The 20,281-nt window shown below is 51.2% G+C and overlaps 1 protein-coding gene across 1 annotated transcript in view; it reads right to left on the bottom strand.

Annotated features, from left to right (window-relative positions):
• Positions 1-20,281, bottom strand: part of LOC146026904 (laminin subunit beta-1-like) — a 106,012-nt gene that overhangs the window by 11,251 nt on the left and 74,480 nt on the right. Inside the window, exons 20-31 of the mRNA XM_083157953.1 lie at positions 19,073-19,216; positions 18,668-18,899; positions 18,434-18,597; positions 17,442-17,666; positions 17,070-17,284; positions 8,786-8,882; positions 7,269-7,647; positions 5,723-5,907; positions 3,439-3,680; positions 2,664-2,867; positions 2,282-2,426; positions 1,962-2,169 (exon numbers count right to left, since the gene is read on the bottom strand). Coding sequence (XP_083014079.1) covers positions 1,962-2,169; positions 2,282-2,426; positions 2,664-2,867; positions 3,439-3,680; positions 5,723-5,907; positions 7,269-7,647; positions 8,786-8,882; positions 17,070-17,284; positions 17,442-17,666; positions 18,434-18,597; positions 18,668-18,899; positions 19,073-19,216 — 2,440 coding nt within the window. The remainder of the gene's footprint in view (positions 1-1,961; positions 2,170-2,281; positions 2,427-2,663; positions 2,868-3,438; positions 3,681-5,722; positions 5,908-7,268; positions 7,648-8,785; positions 8,883-17,069; positions 17,285-17,441; positions 17,667-18,433; positions 18,598-18,667; positions 18,900-19,072; positions 19,217-20,281) is intronic.

The following is a 20,281-nucleotide window of genomic DNA, read 5'->3' as shown; positions in this document are numbered from 1 at the left end:
CCTCCTGCCTGCACACCACCCCCTGCCTGCACACCACCCTCTGCCTGCCTGCACACCACCTCCTGCCTGCCTGCATACCACCCCCTGCCTGCATACCACCTCCTGCCTGCATACCACCCCCTGCCTGCCTGCATACCACCCCCTGCCTGCATGCCACCTCCTGCCTGCATGCCACCCCCTGCCTGCACACCACCCCCTGCCTGTACACCACTCCCTGCCTGCACACCACCCCCTGCCTGCATACCACCTCCTGCCTGCATACCACCTGCTATCTGCATACCACCCCCTGCCTGCATACCTCCCCCTGCCTTTACACCACCCCCTGCCTGTACACCACCCCCTGCCTGCACACCAACCCCTGCCTGCACACCACCCCCTGCCTGTACACCACCCCCTGCCTGCACACCACCCCCTGCCTGCACACCTCATCCTGCCTGCACACCACCCCCTGCCTGCACACCACCCCCTGCCTGCATACCACCCCCTGCCTGCATACCACCCCCTGCCTGCATACCACCTGCTATCTGCATACCACCCCCTGCCTGCATACCACCTGCTATCTGCATACCACCCCCTGCCTGCATACCACCTGCTATCTGCATACCACCTGCTATCTGCACACCACCCCCTGCCTGCCTGCATACCACCCCCTGCCTGCCTGCATACCACCCCCTGCCTGCATGCCACCTCCTGCCTGCATGCCACCCCCTGCCTGCACACCACCCCCTGCCTGTACACCACCCCCTCCCTGCACACCACCCCCTGCCTGCATACCACCTCCTGCCTGCATACCACCTGCTATCTGCATACCACCCCCTGCCTGCATACCTCCCCCTGCCTTTACACCACCCCCTGCCTGTACACCACCCCCTGCCTGCACACCAACCCCTGCCTGCACACCACCCCCTGCCTGCACACCACCCCCTGCCTGCACACCACCCCCTGCCTGCACACCTCATCCTGCCTGCACACCACCCCCTGCCTGCACACCACCCCCTGCCTGCACACCACCCCCTGCCTGCACACCACCCCCTGCCTGCATACCACCCCCTGCCTGCATACCACCCCCTGCCTGCATACCACCTGCTATCTGCATACCACCCCCTGCCTGCATACCACCTGCTATCTGCATACCACCTGCTATCTGCACACCACCCCCTGCCTGCCTGCATACCACCCCCTGCCTGCCTGCATACCACCCCCTGCCTGCATGCCACCTCCTGCCTGCATGCCACCCCCTGCCTGCACACCACCCCCTGCCTGTACACCACCCCCTCCCTGCACACCACCCCCTGCCTGCATACCACCTCCTGCCTGCATACCACCTGCTATCTGCATACCACCCCCTGCCTGCATACCTCCCCCTGCCTTTACACCACCCCCTGCCTGTACACCACCCCCTGCCTGCACACCAACCCCTGCCTGCACACCACCCCCTGCCTGCACACCACCCCCTGCCTGCACACCACCCCCTGCCTGCACACCTCATCCTGCCTGCACACCACCCCCTGCCTGCACACCACCCCCTGCCTGCACACCACCCCCTGCCTGCACACCACCCCCTGCCTGCACACCACCCCCTGCCTGCATACCACCCCCTGCCTGCATACCACCTGCTATCTGCATACCACCCCCTGCCTGCATACCACCTGCTATCTGCACACCACCCCCTGCCTGCATACCTCCCCCTCCCTGCATACCTCCCTTTGCCTGCATACCACCTGCTATCTGCACACCACCCCCTGCCTGCATACCACCCCCTGCCTGCATACCACCTGCTATCTGCATACCACCTGCTATCTGCATACCACCCACTACATGCATCTGTCTGACTGACAGACAGAGGCATTTGCATTGCTGTGCTGTGATTGCAGGGCTCTGCACATGCCCAGTGAATAATTGGTGTTCCCCGACCCTGTCCTGCCCAACAAAGGGATCATTTATAGTAACACATGACTTACTTGGCCTCCTCGGCTTGTTCCAGTAGGTCTCTGGCACTGGCTAGGCCCTCAGAGGTAGTATTGAGGATCATATCCACCCCGCTTAGGTTACCAATGCTCTCCTTCATATGGTCGAGGAGAGTGGCAATGTCACTGGGACTGGCGGGAAGAGAGATGTTCAGCACCTGCCTGGCCACCAACTCAATGCTCTCCGGGTCAGCTCCTTCCTCTGGGGACAACAATTACAACATTTGGATAATAGAGGCTACTACTGAATGTCACTGTCCCCCCTTGTGCAATCTAATATGCTCCGAAAAACGGGATTTTCCATAAACTCTTACCGGTCAGGAAATCTTTAATTTTCCCAATAAATGCTCTCAGCTTCTCTGTTGAGTCTTCTATTCGCCGCTTGGCATCCTGGGCCTTGCTCAGAGTGGAGCCACTTTGTACTTTTACTTCTTGTGCAATTCCCTGGACCTCCTGAATCTAGAACATCATAATCAAACAGCAGCTACGTTATAGGGGTGTGTGCAGCCCTCCCCCCAATTCATTCAAGCCAATGTGATTGTATGTGGGAAAGGAGATGATCCGTATTAGCAATATTCACACTAATACAAATGTTTATATAATGAGACAGGTGACACTGATAGTCCACCGCTGAATTACAGTCCTGGTGGCAAATAGTGGACCATCTGTACAGTAAAACCGGAGAGCTCCATTCACCTTCTGCGCGATGTCGTTGAGTTGGTTGGCCATGTTGTCCAAGTCCACTTTGACATTTTGTGCAGATACAAGGGCCTTGGTTGAGATGGGGACAGCGCCGTTACAGTTTTCCCCGCCGCACTTCCTCTGGCCCTGGTCATCTCTACAGTTGGCTCCACCGCAGGCAGCCTGGTCACAGGGTTTGTCTCCTGGGGCTCCACAAATCTTTCAGATCAAACAAAACCAAAATTAGTCATGTGACACAAATACCTGGCTCATTTCCTAAAAGGCCACAATTTACATAGCAGAGGCAGCCATTTTGCATTACTCTTAATTTCGTTAGAGAAGTCTCAATTTGGGGTCTCTGTGCTGCTGTTATAAACGGATCTGCATTGTTCCAACCATGGTGCAGTTGAGGAGGTGCAGTATTTCCATTCACATCTACTCCGCCTAGCATATGCAGGTGTTCGTGAAAGGGTTATACGAGGGAACCAAGATCCACGCCCCTCTGTGACATGGACACACCCCCTTAGTAAACTTACCACGCCTCATAATTTGTTCACCTCCAATGTTTGAAGCTTTGCATTGTGTTGAGAGGTTTAACTAAATTCACTAAGACAATATCCTAAATATCACTCAGGCCTCATGAATAATAATCATGTGCCTCATTGGTTGGCAGCAATTCCATAACTATCGGATAAGCCTGCCAAATGTCTACCACTGCCAAGTGTAGGAATAGAGCTGGTTAACAGTCACCTAGTTCTTGCTGTCATTGTAGCTGTACAGGTGTGCATACCTTCTCATTGATTTTGAAGACATTAAGGTCTTTAGCCTTCTTCTGAATCTCTCTCAGGGAGGCCTTCTGAGCAGTCATATTCCTTCGGTAGCTGTCCAGATTGTCCTTGAGAAGCTTCTCAGTCTTCAAACGTGTTTCTCTAGAGTGCAGGACGGGGCTGTCAGGCCCAGATACGGAGCCATTGGCTATTCTCTCTGCTTCTATGGATTCCAGATAAGACCTCAGGATGCTACCATACGACTCTGCAGAATAAAACAGCAGAGTCCAGACTCCCAATGGAAAGACATTTGCCCCGCTGACATTCAAGTTAGTGTCTATATAAAGTTCCATGGCCATAGACTCCCACAATCGCTGACACCCATCTCAGGAACACTGCGTTCCAATAATCTGGAACATTCAGAATTTTTCAGGGGCTAAATAATGGAAAAGTTGTTTTTTTCATAGCATCTGTTACTCATTTCTACTAAGTGACCAGAACCGTGATCCTGAACTTTACTTACTCGCATGTTACCGATTATGTCACACGCAACAATATTGTAGGATTGTTCGTTAACAAAGGCAAACTGTGAGATGGATGTATTTATGTATAATTAGCACTACTTTATTCTTTGTCTACGTAGACACTGGCACTCGTTTTCTGCAATTTTGCCAGGAAAACAGAGCGCTGATACCAAATTGGGTCAATTCCGGCACTGCCTGCAGCGTCAGGAAATATGGCGGCTCAGTGAAATGCAATGCGAGCGCTCATTTGGTGCCTGATCCTCAGCCGTGCACAATGTTGATGTTCATGGAGGTGACCGATTTTGTGCAACTATGTGTAAAGCCCTAAAAACTACTACGGCACATGGGTGTTACATTGTGTCTCACAGGGAGGGTGGGCAATGTACCCTAAGGTTGACACCAAAATGCAGACTTCCCCGCAGTAACAGAACACTTCCTAGCGAAGCCCATGCACTTGGATATTATGGGTGAGCAGCTGCTCAGAAATCTCCAATTATAATGGCAGCAAGTGTTATGGAGGATCAAATGGACGTGCTTGGGTTTGGTGATTGCCAGGAGAACGTCTAATGCTGGTATTAGTATAGTGGAGTGTACTGTACCTTCAGTAAGGCTTGGAGGTGCTGGTGTTATGCTGTGGGGCTCAGCTGGTAATGCATGGACTCTGAGTAGTATAGAGATGTTCTCCATAACTCTGTGCTTCCTACATTGTGGCAGTTCTACGAAACCACAAATGTTTATACCAGGACGACAATGACACCGGCCATGTGTCCCGGGCAACGCTGGACTGACCAGCTGGTCTAGATCTTAAACCCACTGAGATCCTCTGGGACGATTCGGTGCAACATATTTGTTGTAGAACGGCCCAAAATTCTTCAGTGTCAGAGTTGATCACCACCCTTGAGGCGGAATGGTAAAACACACCGCCTGGGTTGTCCAGGAACTTGTGGCCAGTTTGCCAAGAAGGGTGTCTGCAGTAATCACTGCATGTATTGGACCTACAGAGTACTGACGCCAATAACATCTCATTGATCCATTTGCTGCCAGTGTCCAATTCCTTTTGTCTACACAGGATTTATAATTTAAGAGCGGAGGTGAGGTGCTGGCCGGTTTATATGAGGAGAGGGGGGGAGGGCGTGTGAGAGAACTCAGGTATGAGGTGTAGGAGGGAGCTGAGTAATGAGGGCCTTATATGTGAGAGTGAGGAGTCTACTGCACTCTGCAGCAGATGGGGAGCAGGGAAGATATTGGCTGAGCGCAACACAGATCGGGCCGACATGTACCGTAAATAAGGTGGGTAGAAGCATTAAGGATGTGTGTAGGGGAGGGGGGGGGGGGGGCTAGAGGAAGGCAAGGTAGGGGGAGGTTGCATTGGTGTGGAAGAGTTTTGGAGGTGTCCATGATGATGACGATACATCTGTTTCAAGACATATTGCAAAGGTGGAATCGGCACCCTAGATGTAGTATGTCAAGTAGAAGAAGGAGTTGGGGATGATACTGACACTTAAGTAGTTGCATGTGCAGTATGGGAAGGTTCCTTCATGTTCCCAGTTTCTGTCTGAGAGCCTCCCTGTTATATTTACCTCACACCCCTAACTTCCAGCACACGGCAGAGCTAAACGCTACTTTGTGTATAATAGACATGTTTATACAGCCAGTAGTCTCTCATACACTTCTCTGAGCTTCCAGAGCTACAGGCCCCATGTGTATCATGTCTGACGTGAGCAGTAAGGGGTCCTCCCTGCAGTGCAGGGGTCATAGAGGAACCATATCACCATCTTTTTACCATTGAGGCCTGACGCTGCTATGGCGGCTATCTGTGTCTTGAGTAGATGCACGGTGCTGTTGACCAGGTTCAACTCTATGGTCAGTTTCCCCAGCCGGTCTGTCTGCTTCCTGTCTCTGATAAGAGAGTCGTTCATCTTCTTCTCCTGGGAATGTAGTTGGTAGGAGAGCTGTGCCACCTCAGTCCTGCAGAGAGGGAGGGGGAGAGGGAACATTGTATTACTGGAGCCTTCCTTATAAATATCCAGCTAAAAATACCACTGCTGCTTACAGCCGCTGTAAACACTGGAGGTCTATATATATCTCAGGCCCTGTCTCCATGCAACAGCTGTGACCTCACACATCACGGCCCCTATCTACAGCGAACGGAGGTAGCTTATACCAGGTAACATGGTCCTGACATTATAATAGAATACAGGATGGCTCACGGCAATGCTAAAGGTTTATTCCCCTATTTATTGTTCTCCGGTATCTAAGGTGCAAATTTACTATGTTGTACAGTATGTGCTGGTGTTTGCCGGCAGCCAAACACTCCTGTACGTGAAGCCTGCACAGATCTCATTTATGCTTCTCTTTAAAATATGTAAAAAAATAGAAAGTAAAAAAATAAAAAAATGTGTGGAGTTCCCCTTACATAAGAATGACCAAACCCAGGCTCTTTCAGACAGGCCTGGTTCTAAAAATACAGGGGGGAAAGTGAGTGAGGTCCCTCTGTACTCAAAAAACCAGCACCAAGCTTTTGAACCGGAACAGGATTGGAGGACCGTAGGGGTCCCCCATATTTTTTGAAACCAGCACTGGACTTCACTAGCCAGGGAGGTAATGCCACAACTGGGGGATAGGTTTATATTGGTCCCAGTGGCCGACGCATTTTACCCCAAGTAGCCTGCCTGAACTCATTCCTGAGCAGATGGTGCCGAGTTGCTAGCAATTCAGGTTAAAAATAATATTGTCTTTGACAGGTGGCATTAGAGACCCAGCAAGCCTCCCCCACATTCTGTAACTGGTAGAGCCACAAGTTACACAGCACAGTAATACTCTTATACATTTTACACAGCACAGTAGTACCCTTATACATTTTATACTGCACAGTAATACTCTTATACATTTTACACCGCACAGTAATACTCTTATACATGTTACACCGCACAGTAATACTCTTATACATGTTACACCGCACAGTAATATTCCTATACAAGTTACACAGCACAGTAGTACCCTTATACATTTTATACCGCACAGTAATACTCTTATACATTTTACACCGCACAGTAGTATCCTTATACATTTTATACTGCACAGTAATACTCTTATACATTTTACACCGCACAGTAATACTCTTATACATGTTACACCGCACAGTAATACTCTTATACATGTTACACCGCACAGTAATATTCCTATACAAGTTACACAGCACAGTAGTACTCTTATACATGTTACACCAAAGTAGAGCCCCTTATACACATTGTGCCACAGAAGAGCCCCTTATACACATTACGGGAGAGCAGGTTAAGAGAATAAACTAATAACAAACCAGAACTTGCCTTATTTTGTTTACCAGTTTGTTCATTTGCTCCAACATGCGGGTGCCCTCAATGCCTCCATCTCCAATGAGCTGCTTAATGCTCCTGAGCTTGTCTTCCAGTTCCCTTATCAGACTGTTGCTGATCTCTGGAGCTTCCACTCCATCCTGTAGATCAGCCACCTTCTTCTGTATCCCGTTAAGCTGTTCTCGGAGCTGGGAGATGATGACGTCCCACTGATAGAAGCACTGGTGGCAGGCTGAGCACCTGGGGTAGTTGTCCCGGAAGCCCCTGGCGCACTGATCACAGCCACGACCGCTGAATCCCTCCCGGCAGCGGCACATCCCGGTAGTGTGATCACATTGCTGTATCTCGGAGCCATACACATCGCAGTTACAGGCTGGGGAGAGAAATAAGCAGGAGTGTGGTCAGGGTCCAATATAACTTTGTAAAGGCCCACATACACTATTCCTAAGGACAAGTCAGACTAAATTCCCCTTCATCTCCCCCGGCTGCTGCCCAGGAGGGCTCACTTACAGTTTGGCATTGATAAATCGCATGCAACTTTCACATGTAATGTAGACTCCTGGGGAGCTGGTGCGCCGGGGGGCAGGAGAATTTAAGAAACATAAGAGAGATCTCTCAGCCAATCAGTGGCCAGCCAGTCTTTTCACAGTTTTTTTTTATTCTCCTGTACGCCCTGCCAATCACTGGCTGCCGCCTGCCCTGCTGCAGCCCGCCTGCTGCTGGACCTCAGCAGCTGCCGCCTGCCGGCCACTGAACCCGAGCAGCCGTCGCCTGCCCCGCACATGGGATCTATTGGATCGGACCCAATACATTGTCGGTGCTAAAAACCTTCCGAGACCCCTCCACTCTTACATGAAAGCTAAACCGCCTTTCTCATAATATAATGGGGGCCACACATCTGTTTCTGCTTTATTATCACCACTAATTGTACTGGTATCACAGGGCTGGACTGGCCCCCGGTGGGCCCCACTGCCTCCCGGTCATGGGGTGTGGTCTATGATCACAATACCCCGTTTTCCCTGCTGTGTGTGTGTGGGGGAGGGGGGTATGACAGCAGTTGTTGGCCATGCCCCCAGTCCCTCTGCTCCACTGAATACAGAGTAGTGGGTAGCAGGAGGGACTCCCAACAGCCTACTCCCCCTGCCAGCCCCGGTTGGGATGCGGGACAGTCCCCCACCCCCCAAAAAAACGAGCCTGCATGCACTAGCAGTATTTACTATAACTCCTCCGTGACCTCTAATCTTTGTATACTAGTTACCAGCCCATAAAACTCACGGAACTACATAACAATGCTTGAATTGCTCTGTCAAGTGCCATCTAGTGGCCGCCAGCGCACACAACACTTGAATTCCCCTTATAGAGGTGGGGGGCCTTTCATTATATAGGATACTGTAGGGAGCACATTACCTTACACATAAACTAGATAACACCTTCCATGTGCAGAATCTCGGTAATGACACGCTAGAATTGGTATGACCACATAACGGGCAGACGTCGGAGGATTACTGTACCTTCACACTTTCTCTGAGGGTCACCCCAATAATTTTCTTGGCACTGTGAGCAGACCCTACCACCAAAGCCAGGCTGGCAGTAACACTGTCCTGTGTACTAAAGAAAGGAAAAGAGGGAGTTTAACATCTGTCTATCACAAATGAAATCTCTGCAGAATTTATGGGGACAATAAAAGTGGAGCAAATTGGGATGTGTGAGATTAACAGTGATGCTTTGTAGCTCAATTAGAAATTCAGGTAATTGTGTATTATAGCGGCGCCCCCGATGTGCATCGCGCAATGTTTATATCGCTTCGTATCGCATGGCATGCGATGCAACGCGATTTTTGCCCCCTATGCAATGAAAGTTGTATAAGCACCATAAAGGGTGCTTTTAAGCACCCTAATGGGTGCTCACAATGTGAAATGCACCCCCACGCCACCCCCCACCCCCACTATAAACGTGAACCCGAAGCGTGGCGAGAGCAGCGAGCCCGCGAGGGGCGGCGGTACGCGTCCTCCGACCTTTTCATGCCCCCACTATCCACGTCGGCGTGTAGTTGAGAATAGAAAGTGTGGCGAGCGCAGCAAGCCACCGAGCCCGAAGCGTGGCGAGCGCAGCGAGCCCCGCGAGGGGACGCGGATACCTTCACAGGTATCGGAGTCCCCTCGCGGGGTTCACAGGTATCCGCGTCCGCTAGCCACGCTTCGGGCTCGATGGCTCGCTGCGCTCGCCACACTTTCTATTCTCAACTCCACGCCGACGTGGATAGTGGGGGTATGAAAAGGTCGGAGCACGCGTACCGCCGCCCCTCGCGGGCTCGCTGCTCTCGCCACGCTTCGGGTTCACGTTTATAGTGGGGGGGTGGGGTTGGGTGGCGTGGGGGTGCATTTCACATTGTAAGCACCCATTAGGGTGCTTATACTATGTTTAATCGCGTTGTATGGCATTGTATGCCATGTACAATGTCATACAATTTTTAAATTGTATGACATTGTACAGCATCGCGCGATATCGCGTTGCATACCATCATATGCCTTATGGTATGCGATGCGATGGGCGCCGCCAAAATACACAAGTACCGAAATTCACAATGAAGGAATTGGTAAAATACTGATTTTTGGGTAAAAATGTTGGGATATGGCGCCTGCTTCACCGTGGATTTCTAATTAGAGAATTGTCAAAATCGTGTGATTATCGAACAACTGCACATACTTACCATATATAGTACGTACTGTATGCATGTGAGGAGATAGTGACTAAAGTGCGCATCGATCACAAACACAATGGAGAAACAGTTTGTCTGCCAGGAATCCGGAGTGTGTGGCTGAAAACCCGAGGTTTTCTGGGTGTGTCAGATAAAAAGCAGGCATGCCCAGACATTGGGGGTCTGTGACGTCAGCACTGACCACTTCCAGGCTGTCTCTGTCGCAGACGGTAAAGTCTCTTCGATGTTTCAGGATTTGCGAACAGATCTGCAAGTGGATTGCGGTCAGCGATCCATTCGCAATTCATTTGAAACTTTGCACAGGGCCGTTACGCTTTCTGTTTGGGCGGCGGCTATCTACTCGCAGTCATCTGCAACTTCTCAGATTAGCGCCCCCTGCTGAATTAGGCCTGTATTTCAGAACCTCGTGTCGTGTGCACTATGCCATTAAATAATCATTGCACTGGAAAGGTTTACATCGTAAAAGGTGGCCACATTTTTTCATGTCGCTTATCCCTCAAAAGAAGAAAAATGGGTTAAACGATGTGGGACAGGTATGGTGAGGTGTCAGTGATGGGGGACAGGTATGGTGAGGTGTCAGTGATGTGGGACAGGTGAGGTATCAGTGATGTGGGACAGGTATGGTGAGGTGTCAGTGATGTGGGACAGGTATGGTGAGGTGTAAGTGATGTGGGACAGGTATGGTGAGGTGTAAGTGATGGGGGACAGGTATGGTGAGGTGTCAGTGATGTGCGACAGGTATGGTGAGGTGTCAGTGATGTGCGACAGGTATGGTGAGGTGTCAGTGATGTGGGACAGGTATGGTGAGGTGTCAGTGATGTGGGACAGGTATGGTGAGGTGTCAGTGATGGGGGACAGGTATGGTGAGGTGTCAGTGATGGGGGACAGGTATGGTGAGGTGTCAGTGATGTGGGACAGGTATGGTGAGGTGTCAGTGATGCAGGGCAGGTATGGTGAGGTGTCAGTGATGTGGGACAGGTGAGGTATCAGTGATGTGGGACAGGTATGGTGAGGTGTCAGTGATGTGGGACAGGTATGGTGAGGTGTAAGTGATGTGGGACAGGTATGGTGAGGTGTAAGTGATGGGGGACAGGTATGGTGAGGTGTCAGTGATGGGGGACAGGTATGGTGAGGTGTCAGTGATGTGGGACAGGTATAGTGAGGTGTCAGTGTTGCGGGACAGGTATGGTGAGGTGTCAGTGATGCAGGACAGGTATGGTGAGGTATCAGTGATGGGGGACAGGTATGGTGAGGTGTAAGTGATGGGGGACAGGTATGGTGAGGTGTCAGTGATGCGGGACAGGTATGGTGAGGTGTCAGTGATGTGGGACAGGTATGGTGAGGTGTCAGTGATGTGGGACAGGTATAGTGAGGTGTCAGTGATGTGGGACAGGAATGGTGAGGTGTCAGTGATGGGGGACAGGTATGGTGAGGTGTCAGTGATGTGGGACAGGTATGGTGAGGTGTAAGTGATGTAGGACAGGTATGGTGAGGTGTAAGTGATGGGGGACAGGTATGTTGAGGTGTAGATGATGTGGGACAGGTATGGTGAGGTGTCAGTGATGTGGGACAGGTATGGTGAGGTGTAAGTGATGGGGGACAGGTATGGTGAGGTGTAGATGATGTGGGACAGGTATGGTGAGGTGTCAGTGATGTGGGACAGGTATGGTGAGGTGTCTGTGATGTGGGACAGGTATGGTGAGGTGTAAGTGATGGGGGACAGGTATGGTGAGGTGTCAGTGATGGGGGACAGGTATGGTGAGGTGTCAGTGATGTGGGACAGGTATGGTGAGGTGTCAGTGATGTGGGACAGGTATAGTGAGGTGTCAGTGATGCGGGACAGGTATGGTGAGGTGTCAGTGATGTGAGACAGGTATGGTGAGGTGTAAGTGATGGGGGACAGGTATGGTGAGGTGTCATTGATGGGGGACAGGTATGGTGAGGTGTCAGTGATGTGGGACAGGTATGGTGAGGTGTAGATGATGTGGGACAGGAATGTGAGGTGTCAGTGATGTGGGACAGGTATAGTGAGGTGTCAGTGATGTGGGACAGGTATGGTGAGGTGCCAGTGATGTGGGACAGGTGAGGTGTCAGTGATGGGGGACAGGTATGGTGAGGTGTCAGTGATGGGGTACAGGTATGGTGAGGTGTCAGTGATGTGGGACAGGTATAGTGAGGTGTCAGTGATGTGGGACAGGTATGGTGAGGTGTCAGTGATGTGGGACAGGTATGGGGCGAGATGTACTAAAGGGAAAATGCGGTAAAACCCCCGTTTTACCGCATTTTCCTATGTACTAAAACCCGTTCGCCACGTCACCGCAGGGCAGGGTATCGCCACCTTTGGGTGGCGATACCCTATAGAAGCCTATGGGCTTCTTTTCGCCACCCGCCGCGTCGCCGCAACCCCGCCGCCTCGCCGACCCCCCCTCTCCCCCCTCCCTTGGGCTTACCTTCTTGCAGGTCCTCCTGGACCCCGGAAGGTAAGCCCTTCCTCCCCCTAGCAACGCAGCCGGACGTCCTTCCGGCTGCAGGGGGAGGAGGAAGCGCCGGGGACAGCTTGCTTAGCTGTCCCCGGCGTGAAAGCAACAAAAGCTGGCTGGGAGGTGACGGAGCCCCCCCGCAGACCACAGTACAGGTATCGCGGGGGGGCTCCGTCACCGCATCGCGATGCCAGCCGCATATGTTAGTACATATGCGGCGGCATCGCGGCGGGGGGGGCGCGAAGGGCGGCGATGTATTTTAATACATCCCGCCCACGGTGAGGTGTAAGTGATGTGGGACAGGTATGGTGAGGTGTCAGTGATGTGGGACAGGTATGGTGAGGTGTCAGTGATGTGGGACAGGTATAGTGAGGTGTCAGTGTTGCGGGACAGGTATGGTGAGGTGTCAGTGATGCGGGACAGGTATGGTGAGGTGTCAGTGATGTGGGACAGGTATGGTGAGGTGTCAGTGATGTGGGACAGGTATAGTGAGGTGTCAGTGTTGCGGGACAGGTATGGTGAGGTGTCAGTGATGCGGGACAGGTATGGTGAGGTGTCAGTGATACGGGACAGGTATGGTGAGGTGTAAGTGATGCAGGACAGGTATGGTGAGGTGTCAGTGATGTGGGACAGGTGAGGTGTAAGTGATGCGGGACAGGTATGGGGAGGTGTCAGTGATGCAGGACAGGTATGGTGAGGTGTCAGTGATGGGGGACAGGTATGGTGAGGTGTCAGTGATGTGGGACAGGTATGGTGAGGTGTCAGTGATGTCGGACAGGTATGGTGAGGTGTCAGTGATGGGGGACAGGTATGGTGAGGTGTCAGTGATGCGGGACAGGTATGGTGAGGTGTCAGTGATGGGGGACAGGTATGGTGAGGTGTCAGTGATGTGGGACAGGTATGGTGAGGTGTCAGTGATGTCGGACAGGTATGGTGAGGTGTCAGTGATGGGGGACAGGTATGGTGAGGTGTCAGTGATGCGGGACAGGTATGGTGAGGTGTCAGTGATGGGGGACAGGTATGGTGAGGTGTCAGTGATGTGGGACAGGTATAGTGAGGTGTCAGTGATGTGGGACAGGTATAGTGAGGTGTCAGTGATGTGGGACAGGTATGGTGAGGTGTCAGTGATGGGGGACAGGTATGAGGAGGTGTCAGTGATGTGGGACAGGTATGGTGAGGTGTCAGTGATGGGGGGACAGGTATGGTGAGGTGTAAGTGATGTGGGACAGGTATGGTGAGGTGTAAGTGATGTGGGACAGGTATAGTGAGGTGTCAGTGATGTGGGACAGGTATGGTGAGGTGTCAGTGATGGCGGACAGGTATGTTGAGGTGTCAGTGATGTGGGACAGGTATGGTGAGGTGTCAGTGATGTGGGACAGGTATAGTGAGGTGTCAGTGATGCGGGACAGGTATGGTGAGGTGTCAGTGATGCAGGGCAGGTATGGTGAGGTGTCAGTGATGTGGGACAGGTATAGTGAGGTGTCAGTTATGTGGGACAGGTATAGTGAGGTGTCAGTGATGTGGGACAGGTATAGTGAGGTGTCAGTGATGTGGGACAGGTATGGTGAGGTATCAGTGATGGGGGACAGGTATGGTGAGGTGTCAGTGATGTTGGACAGGTATGGTGAGGTGTCAGTGATGCAGGGCAGGTATGGTGAGGTGTCAGTGATGCAGGGCAGGTATGGTGAGGTGTCAGTGATGGGGGACAGGTATGGTGAGGTGTAAGTGATGTGGGACAGGTATGGTGAGGTGTCAGTGATGGGGGGACAGGTATGGTGAGGTGTAAGTGATGTGGGACAGGTATGGTGAGGTGTAAGTGATGTGGGACAGGTATAGTGAGGTGTCAGTGATGTGGGACAGGTATGGTGAGGTGTCAGTGATGGCGGACAGGTATGGTGAGGTGTCAGTGATGTGGGACAGGTATGGTGAGGTGTCAGTGATGTGGGACAGGTATGGTGAGGTGTCAGTGATGTGGGACAGGTATGGTGAGGTGTCAGTGATGGGGGACAGGTATGGTGAGGTGTAAGTGATGTGGGACAGGTATGGTGAGGTGTCAGTGATGGCGGACAGGTATGGTGAGGTGTAAGTGATGTGGGACAGGTATGGTGAGGTGTAAATGATGTGGGACAGGTATGGTGAGGTGTCAGTGATGGCGGACAGGTATGGTGAGGTGTAAGTGATGTGGGACAGGTATGGTGAGGTGTAAATGATGTGGGACAGGTATGGTGAGGTGTCAGTGATGGCGGACAGGTATGGTGAGGTGTCAGTGATGTGGGACAGGTATGGTGAGGTGTCAGTGATGGCGGACAGGTATGGTGAGGTGTCAGTAATGTGGGACAGGTATGGTGAGGTGTAAATGATGTGGGACAGGTATGGTGAGGTGTCAGTGATGGCGGACAGGTATGGTGAGGTGTAAGTGATGTGGGACAGGTATGGTGAGGTGTCAGTGATGGGGGACAGGTATGGTGAGGTGTAAGTGATGTGGGACAGGTATGGTGAGGTGTCAGTGATGGGGGACAGGTATGGTGAGGTGTAAGTGATGTGGGACAGGTATGGTGAGGTGTCAGTGATGTGGGACAGGTATGGTGAGGTGTCAGTGATGCAGGACAGGTATGGGGAGGTGTCAGTGATGAGGGACAGGTATGGTGAGGTGTCAGTGATGCGGGACAGGTATGGTGAGGTGTCAGTGATGGGGGACAGGTATGGTGAGGTGTCAGTGATGGGGGACAGGTATGGTGAGGTGTCAGTGATGCGGGACAGGAATGGTGAGGTTTCAGTGATGGGGGACAGGTATGAGGAGGTGTAAGTGATGTGGGACAGGTATGGTGAGGTGTCAGTGATGGGGGGACAGGTATGGTGAGGTGTCAGTGATGTGGGACAGGTATGGTGAGGTGTCAGTGATGTGGGACAGGTATGGTGAGGTGTCAGTGATGTGGGACAGGTATGGTGAGGTGTCAGTGATGGGGGGACAGGTATGGTGAGGTGTCAGTGATGTGGGACAGGTATGGTGAGGTGTAAGTGATGTGGGACAGGTATGGTGAGGTGTCAGTGATGTGGGACAGGTATGGTGAGGTGCAAGTGATGGGGTACAGGTATGGTGAGGTGTCAGTGATGCGGGGCAGGTATGGTGAGGTGTCAGTGATGTGGGACAGGTATGGTGAGGTGTCAGTGATGGGGGGACAGGTATGGTGAGGTGTCAGTGATGTGGGACAGGTATGGTGAGGTGTAAGTGATGTGGGACAGGTATGGTGAGGTGTCAGTGATGTGGGACAGGTATGGTGAGGTGCAAGTGATACGGGACAGGTATGGTGAGGTATCAGTGATGGGGGACAGGTATGGTGAGGTGTCAGTGATGTGGGACAGGTATGGTGAGGTGTAAGTGATGTGGGACAGGTATGGTGAGGTGTCAGTGATGGGGGACAGGTATGGTGAGGTGTCAGTGATGTGGGACAGGTATGGTGAGGTGTCAGTGATGGGGGGACAGGTATGGTGAGGTGTCAGTGATGTGGGACAGGTATGGTGAGGTGTAAGTGATGTGGGACAGGTATGGTGAGGTGTCAGTGATGTGGGACAGGTATGGTGAGGTGCAAGTGATACGGGACAGGTATGGTGAGGTGTAAGTGATGTGGGACAGGTATGGTGAGGTGTAAGTGATGGGGGACAGGTATGGTGAGGTGTAAGTGATGGGGGACAGGTATTTAAACAATGTGCAATATGTATTGTATTAATGGAATAGGGATTTCTAAATTCACACATGGGAGTTACGAATGTGCAAGTTTTCTTTTCTTTCTTTTTACATTTTTTCACAAACTTATTTTATAAACGTAATAATGACATTAGAGACATGTCCTATATACTTCTGGGACATTCTTCTATGTTTTGCTTTTAATGAGGGGTACAGGATGATTTCCCCAGTTTTCCATGGACTACATTCAGGTTGCGCCCTGTAGAATTAGCGCGCAGCATTTGGATCATGCCCATGAATTGTCGGTATGTGGCCATCGGAAGCGATATTCAAGGCAACGTGCAGCCAGCACCCAATGTGTAAGCTGCAATGGAACAGGATGGACATCACTCCTTCTTTGCCCCCTATGGGGTACATTTACTAAAATGGGAGTTCTATTGAAAATGGAATGTTGCCCATAGCAACCAATCAAATTGGTTGCTATGGGTTCTGTAGTCCTTATTGTAGTTCTTATATATTTAGCACCTTTTAGAAGATAGTAGGTAGAATCTGATTGGTTGCTACCTCCCCTTCCCCATCTGCCATGTGGCTAGCTGTGAGTGGAGCCCGGAGTCACAGAGCACAAGAAGAGGGTGGATCAGACATTGAAAGGGGAGATAAAGGAAAAGCTTGGAGAGATAGTACTAACCAATTAGCTCCTAACTGCCATGTTACAGGCTATGTTAAAAAATGACATGGCTGGTTGGTTAACAGTTTATCTCTCTCCAAGCTTTGATAGATCTCCCCACTGAGAGAGTCCAAGATACTGCACCCCAGCGGTTTTGCTGTATTCTTGGAGCGGGGTGGTGAGAACTCTTCCCTCTCAGATGTGTAGAGCAGGTGGCTCCCTACCTAGTCCCAGTCAGACTCACCACATTGCAGTCCTTTCTCAGGGAGTGGGAGGGGACACAAGCGCACGACTCACACCCTAAGTCCGCCCCAAAGTTCCAGAAGCCAGCTGCACATTCATCGCAGTTCTTGCCGACAATGTTTGCCCGGCAGGGGCAGTGCCCGGTCACTCTGTCGCAGTAACAGGTATCTCTCGTACAATGGGACTGCAGAGTACCCAACTCATTGCATGTGCAACCTGAGGGAGTAGTCAGAAAACAACGGGTGATCTGTGACTAGATTATCAATGTACAATTATGTATTATAAGTGATCATGATGCCCAACTAAAGCCAACATAGGAGAGACTGGCATATATATAATTCTATAGAAGATATTAATGTTCCTCAGTACTTACGGCGGCAGTTGCGCAGCATGGCGCTCCCAAAGTAACCAGCCTTGCACTCTCCGCAGTGATGCCCGTCGGTGTTGTAGAGGCACTTCAAGCACATTCCAGTACGCGAGTCACATGACTCGGGGTCGCTGGGGTCAATGTTGTTGTTACATTGGCAAGGACGGCATTCTCCGCCTTCTTGGTCTGGATTCCCAAAGTATCCAGGGGAGCATTGGTCACACCGGGATCCTGAACAATTAGACATCCATGTCAGCCGGGTTAGTAGACTGTCTCCAAACCGTCGGCTGGAGCACCATTGTCTACCTTTCCCAAAAATGCCACCACACCTTGCCTTGGGGCCACCATAGTTACAGGGAATACATATAGATGACCGGCAGTTGATCAGAATAATGACACCAGCATCCCGATGAAGAGATTCCTGACAGGGGTCAGGTTAGTATACTCCACTGCGCCGCTCATACCCAACTACCGCACCCCACAACCTAACCATATCCCCCCTTCTAAGTGCCTAACCCCCCTCCCCACAGCCTAACCTCTTCCTTCTTCTGCCCCCCAACCTAACACAAAGGGCCTTATTCTGGTTCCAAAACCATGTGCACTGCAGGTGGGGCAGATGTAACTTGTGCATAGACAATTAGATTTGGGTGGGGTTTTACTTCAAAGTGAGATCTATATTGCAGTGTAGAAATAAAGCAGCCAGTATTTACCCTGCACAGAAACAAAATAACTCACCCAAATCTAACTCTCTGCACATGTTACATCTGCCCCACCTGCAGTGCACATGGTTTTGTCCATATGAGAAGGAATTTGCCTCTGAGAGTGAACCAGAATTAGGCCCTAAATCCCTTCCTAGTGCCTAACCCTATCTCTCTGCATCCTAACCCTAACTCCCCCCCCCCCCCTTGCAGCCTAACCCCGAATCCCCCCTAGTGCTTAACCCTGACCCCCTCTCCCCCAGCTGCAGGAATGTAGACATGTAGCTGCATCCCTCTCACCTCCATAGCCAGGTGCACACAGACACACTATGTGGTTGGAATCTCGGTCAGTGTAACAGGAGCTGCCATGGTAGTTGTCTGTGCCAGGATACCCAGGACAGGGACATGGGCGACACTGCTGACCGGACCCCAGAATGGGATCGCCATAGTAACCATCCAAACACCTGAAGAAAACAACCATCACCAGGTGCACCAATTCCATTAGTCTAGTTATACTAATGTCCTGGAACTCACTTGTCACAGTGTCGCCCGCTGGTGTGGTCACGGCATCTGAGGCAGGCCCCGGTCTTGGGGTCACATTCTTCAGAATGCCCATTGCATTGGCACGGCTTGCAGTGTGGGAAGCCCCATTGCCCTGGCAAGCACTGGTCGCACTGTCTACCCGCCACACTGCTCTGGCACTGGCACTGCCCTGTTGCCGGGTTACAGAACCTGGATGTGGAACCTTGAAGGTGGCAGTCACACTCTGTGGAGGAATAATAAAGGACCTTGGTTATAACATATAACAGGATCGCTGAGGATTGCTGCTCCTTACATTTATTCTATGCGGAGACTTGTAGTTCTCAGAGCTGGGAGGCCACAGATGTCTGATTTACGTGGTACTGAACCATGGAACACGGACAGAAGAAGTTCACTCACTGCTGCATCCATATGGGCCAAATCCATAGGTACCGGGAGCACATTGGTCACATCGCTGACCAATCACGTTGGGTTTGCACATACACTGTCCTCCTATTTTATCACACACTGCGCTGAGTGATCCCTGCAGGTTACAGAGACAAGCTGCAAATACAAAGACAAAGCATGAAAAACAGCGCCCCCTGCTGGAGGGACACAGTGAGGCAAGATCCATAGTTACATACAGTCAAAATGCAGTTGTGATGATGGAACTAATAATTATCAATAGAATACAAAGATGAGTAAAATCACCATGTAAACCCTGGACTGGTTTCCACCATAAAATGGACACCGCAATTCTGACCACCTCTTACACTGAGGAGGCTGCAGTTGGAACCCAACCCATATATCCAGTATTATCAACAGGGTTCCCTAAGGTCAATACCCGGTACTTGTGAGTTATCTGGGCGCCCGATTTCTAAATCGGGTCGGATCGGGCACATCGCATCGCATCGCATGTGACCATCGGATGCGATGCGATGACCCGATTTTTCCATAGGAATCAATGTTAAAATGGACTGAGTCCATTTTAACATGGAATTCAATGGGAAAAAGGGGTCCTTTTCATACCCCTACTATCCAAGTGGGCATGGAGTTGGATATAAACCTGTGGCGAGCGTAGCGAGCCACCGAGCCCGAAGCGTGGCGAGCGTAGCGAGCCCCGCGAGGGGACACAGAATACCGTCCCCTCGCGGGGCTCGCTTCGCTCGCCACGCTTCGCTCGCCACGCTTCGGGCTCGGTGGCTCGCTACGCTCGCCACAGGTTTATATCCAACTCCATGCCCACTTGGATAGTAGGGGTATGAAAAGGACCCCTTTTTCCCATTGAATTCCATGTTAAAATGGACTCCGTCCATTTTAACATTGATTCCTATGGAAAAATCGGGTCATCGCATCCGATGGTCGCATGCGATGCGATGCGATATCGCATCGCATCTGATTGTATGCCTTAACTTAAGGCATACAATCAAAAAATCGGGCGCCCAGATAACTCATAAGTACCCAATACCCATTATACCAAAACAGTAACAGCAAATATACCAAGATAATTCTCACACAAAAATCATCCCAACATCCTCATTCACGTCATTAACCACAAATACGGTTTCCTCTCATGAACCGTTATCGTCCAAATGTGAAATAAAATCCTTCTTCTCGCCTAAACTGTCA

Source organism: Crinia signifera, chromosome 8 (genome assembly GCF_055691185.1).
Source record: "Crinia signifera chromosome 8, ASM5569118v1, whole genome shotgun sequence".
NCBI lineage: Eukaryota > Metazoa > Chordata > Amphibia > Anura > Myobatrachidae > Crinia > Crinia signifera.
Note: the sequence above shows the minus strand (reverse complement) of the source record. Positions and strands in the feature narration are given on the sequence as shown.